General features: G+C 39.1%; 2 protein-coding genes across 2 annotated transcripts; one reads left to right on the top strand and one right to left on the bottom strand.

Annotated features, from left to right (window-relative positions):
* Nucleotides 1–212: 212 nt before the first annotated feature.
* EV154DRAFT_527680 (kinase-like domain-containing protein) lies at nucleotides 213–2,844 on the top strand. Its single transcript, XM_051603508.1, has 7 exons — nucleotides 213–441; nucleotides 511–672; nucleotides 745–828; nucleotides 895–1,293; nucleotides 1,357–1,727; nucleotides 1,798–2,518; nucleotides 2,597–2,844. Exons 1-7 carry the CDS (start codon nucleotides 322–324, stop codon nucleotides 2,672–2,674), a joined length of 1,935 nt encoding a protein of 644 aa, XP_051451834.1. The 5' UTR covers nucleotides 213–321; the 3' UTR covers nucleotides 2,675–2,844.
* Nucleotides 2,707–5,639, bottom strand: EV154DRAFT_527678 (armadillo-type protein). The gene has a single exon (XM_051603507.1). The coding sequence runs from the start codon at nucleotides 5,362–5,364 to the stop codon at nucleotides 2,950–2,952; it is 2,415 nt and encodes an 804-aa protein (XP_051451833.1). The 5' UTR covers nucleotides 5,365–5,639; the 3' UTR covers nucleotides 2,707–2,949.
* Nucleotides 5,640–7,994: the final 2,355 nt, after the last annotated feature.

Here is a 7,994-nt window from a genome sequence, read left to right as displayed (position 1 = left end):
TATTTAGCGTCTTAATATCTGAGAGACATGATCTTTTATTTTCTTGTTATAATGCAAAACATGTCAAATGTGTAAAAGATAAACATTAGAAAGTGTAAGAATATGAAGTCTAAGCATTCCCTTTATTTTAAACATAAATAATAAATAAATGAAAAATACATGCTTTAAGCCTGGTTAAGCTGTTACCTCCTTCTTTTTTATTATAAAATGAGGTTCAACACCGCCCCGCAAGCTCATCTCCGAATAAAACCAAGTTATTTCATTATCTCTTTCTTCTTTTTTTTTTTTCTTCTTCTTTTTCCTCTCTCCTTACATTTTATTATGCCTGAAATTATTAAAGAAGGTTATCTTTCTTTGAAAGAAGAAGGTCTACGAGCATGGATTTGGTCAAAGAGATATTGTGTACTTCGAGACCAGTCTTTAACATTCCATAGAAATGAGGTGATTTTCAAATGCAATGGAGAGGCACGAGGTTCTTTTTTTAACTCGATTCTTATTTTAATATTTTAGGCAGGACAATGTATTGGCTTGTTGTTTTTGAAGGAAATTGGCTCAGTAACAAGAATTGACTTGAAACCATACTGCTTTGAAATTGCAGCTAAAGACAAGACTTACTTCGTTTCTTGTAAAAATGATGAAGAATTATATAGTTGGATGGACGAAATTTACAATGTAAGAAATCCCAGGAACAAAAAAAAAAAAAAAAAAAAAAAAAAAAGAAAGGACACTAATAAATATTTAAAGAGGTCATCAGTTGGAACGTCTGGCCCAACTAATTTTGTACACAAGGTCCATGTGGGATTTGATCCAATAACAGGCGCATTTACAGTAAATTTCATATAAACAAACCCTAAATATACATTGATTAATTTATTTTTGTTATTATTCAAATAGGGCTTACCCGACCAATGGACTCGATTATTAAAAGGCTCTGCTATTACTGCAGAAGACGCCGCCAAAAATCCTCAAGCTGTTATTGATGTACTCGAATTTTATGCTGAACAAACCAAACGCGAAGAGGAAGAATATGGTGCTTCTCAGCTCCAAGGTGCCGTAGAACGTATGAGTGGCGTCAATTGGGCTAAATTAATGCAAGAACAACAGTTAAAGGACCAACAACAACAATTACAACAACAACAAATGAAACCCAACGTCAAATTACCACCAAAAACTATACCAATGAGACCTGCCCCTCCTCCTCCTACTTCGGGCTTAGCCGATATGAAATTACAGGATCAACCTCCACCACCAAGACCCACGCATAAAACGAACTTAATCACACCAGCTGTACCCGTAAGCTATTTTAATTTATTTGCTATTTAAAAAAAAAAAATATATAATTAACTCTTCAAAAAGGGAAATTATGCTTTACCATCTAGAGATCCAAATGGAAGCCCGATCCCTACTGGCAAGTCCACAAAGGACATGAAGCTTAAAAAATTACTAGGACCTGAAACAACTGAAGAAAAGAAGCCTAGTTTAGACTATTACCAACAACAACAAAATCATAGAGAGACCGAGAAGGAGAAGGAGCGTGAAAAGGAAAGAGAGCGATTACATCGTGAAAGAGAAAGAGAGAAGGCTGCTGCTCAGGTGTCTTCCAAGAAGAAGGTTGAACAAAGAATCAGTACAATGTCTGAAGCTCAAATCATGGAAAAGCTTCGTTCAGTAGTTTCAAAGGGTGATCCTACCGAATGTTATAAAAAGATCAAGCGAGTTGGTCAAGGGTAAATATAGATTATCTTGTTGGATATACATGTGTATTTAATAATCTTTTTTTATTATTATTATTATTAGTGCTTCTGGTTCTGTCTATGTTGCCAATTCTTTAGCTACCAACACTAAAGTGGCTGTGAAGCAAATGGATTTAGCTCACCAACCACGTAAAGAGTTGATCGTAAATGAAATTTTAGTGATGAAGGAGTCTCAACATCCCAACATTGTGAATTATTTGGATTCTTTCCTTATTGGCAATGCTGAATTATGGGTTGTGATGGAATTTATGGAAGGTGGTGCTTTAACCGATGTTATTGACAACAATAGTAAAATGACCGAACAACAGATTGCCACTGTCTGTCTTGAGACCGTCTCCGGTCTTCACCATTTACACTCGCAAAATATCATTCATAGAGATATCAAGTCCGACAACATTTTATTAAATGCACAAGGTCATGTTAAAATCAGTGATTTTGGTTTCTGTGCTAAATTGACAGATCAGAAAAGAAAGCGTGCCACCATGGTAGGTACACCTTATTGGATGGCTCCTGAAGTAGTGAAGCAAAAGGAATACGGTGCGAAAGTCGATATTTGGTCTCTTGGTATTATGGCCATTGAGATGATTGAAAATGAACCTCCTTATCTTGATGAAGAACCCTTGAAAGCATTATACTTGATTGCCACCAATGGTACACCAACTTTAAAGAATCCCGAAAGATTATCAAGTGAGTTGAAATCTTTCTTGGCTGTTTGTCTCTGTGTGGATGTAAGATCTCGTGCCAATTCTTTGGAATTAATTAACGTAAGTTATTATATAACATGTGTTTTTTTTTCTACTTTTCATTGTAAACACATATTAATTGTTTATTATGTCATATAGCACGAATTTCTTAAAAAGGCTGGTCCTTTAGAAATCCTAGCCCCTTTACTGAAATTCAGAACAAAGACTAAAATGTAAACCGAAATATGTTTCATAAACTTTTTTTTTTATTGCCCTGAAGAAGCCGGGTCAACCGGGGCAGGCCTAATAAAACATAAAAAAAAAAAAAAAAAATATATATATATGTATGATATGGAGGGGTGAATAAAAGAACAAAAATAGGAAATAGTGAATTGTATTTTGGTAAGGGGAGGAAAGGGAGGAAAGTGGGAGGATGGGAAAAAGGTGTGGGATGGGGAAATATTACAGTTAATTTTTATGAAATTTTAGTTAATTGGTTGTATATATAGTATTTAAAAATCTTGGGCTTCACATTCAACTTCTGAACGTTCAATACCCGTGGCAGCAAGAAGCATATCAACATGCTTGGGTGCTTGAGGTACATCAATAACTAAATCTTCATAACCTTCCCAGAACTTCTTGAAGGCCAAGACAAACTCTTCCTTTGTAAGTAAGTTTTCCTTGTAAAGTTCGGCAATGATGTCACAAACAACTTGAACATCTTCGGTCTTCTTCTCAACAAAATCTAATAACTTGCCTGCAAAAATGACATGGTAGTCGGTGTGATCTAATTCCTTGACGCATTCAACTAATTCCTTCTTGTCACGAAGACTGAAATATTCTTCAATGGTACTCTTAGATTTACGAGCAACAACATCATCACTCATCTTGGGCTTTTCTTCAGTCTTCTCCTCTTCAGAAGATGCAGGTGCGTTTTCAGCACCACCACGAGGTAATAATTGTAACTTCTTTCTTTCACCAGTGGGCTCCTCTTCATGTCCATCACCACCTAAAGCACTGAACATATTCATGTGAGTAGCAGGACTGGCACTACGAGCTTCAGTAGGTGTAGTACCCTTCTTTTCAGTAGCAGCCTTAGAGTTGGTACGAGCCAAAGTGTTGAAAGGACTAGTGGAAGGACCAAGAATGTTACCACCTCTGGACTTGGAACGTTCAGCCTTACCCAAGTTATTGAGTTCATTAGGACGACCACTGGCACGAGGAGCAGCAGTAGGACTACCAGGAACAGTGTTCCAACCATCGGAGACGGGAGCAGGTCCATTGTTTTGGTTATAGTTTTGGTTAGCATTGTTGTTGTGTTGAGAACCTTGACGTTGCATATCACGTCCACCGCCACGATGGGAACCTTGACGAGAGACAGGATGAGATGAGTTACCACGAGAGCTACCGGAACGCTTCATGTTTTCCTTTTCCTTTTCTTCACTGGCCTTCTTGGCTTGTTCGTGAATTTGGGCAATGGTGGCGGGAGCAGGTTGGTTACCACGCTTTAAAGTCCACTTACTCTTACGAAGATCAAAGACATCCAAGATCATGAACTTGACTCTGGAACTTAAAGTTTCAGACTTGTACATTTCTTGCATTCTATCAAAGTAGGTATCGAGCCATTCCTTGTTCTTTCTGCTACTGGTATCAAAGACCTTACCCATGGTAGTTAATAACTTACACATGGTCTCAACCTCTTCGTCCTCAGGGTGTGTGGTATCGGTACAAAGCTTAATCAAACATTCAATCATGACACGATCGGTAAGCATTTGACGTTTGAAAAGTTCACCAATGAATTGGACAAGACCAAGACCTTGACGCTTGGCCTTGACAGCAGCATAATATTCTTCAGTCATCATCACTTCTCCAGGTGCATCTTCATCAATCTTGGGAAGACCAGTCTTCCAACCCTTTTCAAACTCTTGTTGACAACGGTTAAGAAGATATTTACGGTAAAGAGGTCCACCATGAACAGGTTCCTTTGTCTTGGGATCGAGAATATTGACATCTCTAATCTTGTCGTTTTGAGACATGAGATCGTACATCTTTTTACACAATTGAGCCCACATGCTAGCAAAAGAAGCTTCGTCACAAGCCTTGTCGAAAATAAGTTGAATGACAGTTCTTAAAGATTGACCATTTTCTTCCTTTTCGGATTGCTTTGCGTATTCCCAAATTTGATCAGAGATAGAATCGAATCTTTCGAGAGTCAACTTGTTAAGAAGAGACTTGATCTTACGGATAATCATTTCTTGAGAAACAAGGGCATCAGCAGCCTTTTGTGCATCAACAACTTCACCTTCGTTGGCAACAACAGTAGGAACCCAACGGTTCTCACTCTTTTCTAAAGGTACAACTTGATCAAGGGGAATAGTGGGTGCACCAATTTGTTCTCTAGGAGGACGACCACCCTTACCACCACGACCACTACGGTTTCTACCACCTTGAGAACCTTGACGTTCCATACCAGGTGAGTTGGGTCCATTGCTACCTTGACGGTTACCAAGAGGACGACCACCGCTGAATTTACCCATCTCTCCACGTCCATCACGAGATCCATTTCTAAACATATTATCACCAGATCCACCAGGTGTACGAGGTCCACGACCACGTTCGGAAGTTTGACGACGGTTAGATCCACGACGGTTATCATTGCCACCTTGGGAATCCTCACCAATGGTTTGGAAAGCGGTTAAATCCTCATCGGTATCAAGACAAAGCTGTTGGAATTGCATCAAGAAAGCAGAATCGTATGAAATCTTGCCGGTAGTAGGGTCTCTGGCCTTGGGAGCTAAAAACTCAGGAGGATAATCAATTGAGCTGAAATCTTCAATGACCTTCATAGGAGGACCCTTGACCTTGGGAGGTGCAATAGGGGTAGAAACAGGTGAATCATTGAAAACGTGTGCAGGAATAGCGGACATATCAAGACGACCGGGTGCAACACCTCTGGCAGCTTTATCAGCAGTAATAGCAGCAATACGTTCCTCTTCGGCAGGCTTATCTTCGGCCTTGGCTTCAGTAGCGGCAGATTTAGCATCTTCAGCAACCTTGGCATCAGCAGCAGTCTTAGCATCAGCAGCAACCTTAGCATCAGCAGCAGTCTTGGCATCAGCAGCAGTCTTAGCATCGGCAGTAGCCTTAGCATCAGCAGCAACCTTAGCATCAGCAGCAACCTTAGCTTCCTCAGCGACCTTAGCTTCTTCAGCGGCCTTCTTTTCGGCAGCAACCTTGGCTTCTTCAGCAGCCTTCTTTTCGGCAGCAGCCTTGGCTTCAGCAGCAGCCTTAGCCTCTTCAGCGGCCTTAGCATCAGCAGCGGCCTTCTTTTCGGCTTCTTCCTTGGCCTTCTTTTCAGCCTCTTCCTTGGCCTTCTTTTCAGCTTCCTCCTTAGCCTTCTTTTCAGCTTCCTCCTTAGCCTTCTTTTCAGCTTCCTCAGCGGCCTTTTTCTCGGCTTCCTCCTTGGCCTTCTTCTCAGCCTCTTCCTTGGCCTTCTTCTCAGCTTCCTCCTTGGCCTTCTTCTCAGCCTCTTCCTCCTTTGCCTATTTTGAGAGTAAGTATACTTATCACTTAAAAAACATCCAAATAAAAAAAACTTACTCTGGGATTGACAATCTTGATAGCACGAGAAGGAGCAGCCTTAAATTCCTTTTCCTTAGGAGCTTCTTCGGCCTTGATGGCGGTGGTAGCAGCAGGAGTAGTAGTGGCATCCTTGGCAGCTGCGGCAGCTGCAGCAGCTTGAGAAGAAAGATTGATAACTTCGCTGGTGTTGGGGTTAATGATAGGAATTGCCTTGTTTACAGCAGGTTGAGGAACAAAGGATTGTCCAGTATAAGCGGGAATAGGCATTGAGTAAGTACTGGGAGGGTAATATTGAGAAGGACGATACTAAAATGAAAATATCAAAGTTAAGTCTGGGGTATTTCTAAAAAAAAAAAAAAAAAAAAAAAAAAAAACATACAAATTGGTTGGTACTGTTTTGCCAACTTCCATTGTTGGTGTTGGCTGCGGGAGTGGCAGAGCTCATATGAGGAGACATGGGCTTCTTAGCATGATGGGGAACAAAGTTGGGTTGCTTTCCTCCATTGTTGTGACGAGGATTGTAATGACGAGCATATTGAGGCTCTGATCCAGAATTGTTGGAGTTTGTTGAATCCCGACGCTATACACATAAGGTTAGATACACCGTATCATAATAGACATGGAACAGTATAACTTACGGCAGAACCTTCAGTTTCCTTGGAAGCAGGTTCTTCAACAGTTTGGGTGGATGCTAATTATAAAAAAAAAATATAAGAATCAAGCAATTTAATTTGGTTTATCGAAGGTTGTTACCTTTATCAGTAGAAGATTCTCTGTTAAAATAAAATAAAAAAATAGAAGAGAGTTAGTTTCAGTTGAATCAGTATTTACTTATTTTTGAAGTCATGGGACCAAATACTTTTTTTTTTCGAGACAAGCAATGTCAAAAATAAATAAATGGTGATCACACAAAGTAGTTGCAACTTACGTGTTTTTGGCCACAGCAGGTGCTTCTACCTTAACAGCTTCAGCTTCAGCAGGTTTTGATTCATTAAGTTTGGGTTTTTGTGATTCCAAGTTTTGTGAGCTTCTCTTTGCAGCCTGAGCGTAGTTGAACACTGGTTGTGCGTTAGTGGGTTTATCGGTTGTGTTTGGTGTTCTATTCATTAGTTATATAATTTTTTTTTTTCTAATGATGCATATCCTAGCTAGACCTAAATTGGCTTTACACCATCTCCATGTCAGTTTACACATTCTCTCCCTTAATTACATCTCTTTCCACTCACTTTGCTAATGTACAGGTTGGTGCGATTTAAAAGGGTTAGGATTAAAAAGTGCACCGAGCGTCGTTAAAAAAAAAAAAAAAAAAAAACGAAAAAAAAAAAAACTTTTGTAAACTCACCAAAAAAAAAAGAAGGGAACGCTGATGTGACGTCATTTAACACTGTTGTTTTCTATTGTTTCAATGATAGATCTATAAACCTTATTATATCATGTCGTCCTTAAACGAATACTCTCAATTTTTTAATATGGACAGTAAGGAAATTACATGATTTTACGATTTATCTTTATTTAGGAGGGCGTATTGGCAACCATCATTGGGGAATAATGATATGCAGAACAAGAAAAAAAAAAAAAGAAGTAATAAGCCACCCTTTAATTTTCATTTTCAAAAAAGGAAACTCAGTTGTTCCCCGAACCCGACTGGCTCTTCATTAAGCCAAATTGTTTGTTTATTTACCCATGACAGCATTATCTTTGTTTGTACTGCATATACTTTGTTACAGATTAATTATCTTGCGCTTCTTGTAAATTTGCTGTACAGACCAATCATTGGTTCTAAAGAGGGTCTCCGTGACAAATTTCGGAGGGCACGCCATTGTTTGTCTATTTTTTAAATGCTGATAATCTTGATGCATTGCTTATCATCACGCCTGGTGGAAAGAATTCAATTAATATATGTTCAGGGCACATAGTGTATTAACTAGTTGATAGGGTATAAATTATTCATATGAAAGTCGTACATCATATCTGT

The sequence above is a fragment of the Mucor mucedo genome (genome assembly GCF_025094135.1).
Source record: "Mucor mucedo strain NRRL 3635 chromosome Unknown EV154scaffold_169, whole genome shotgun sequence".
Taxonomy (NCBI): Eukaryota; Fungi; Mucoromycota; class Mucoromycetes; order Mucorales; family Mucoraceae; genus Mucor; species Mucor mucedo.
This window is presented reverse-complemented; position numbering and strand designations above follow the sequence as displayed.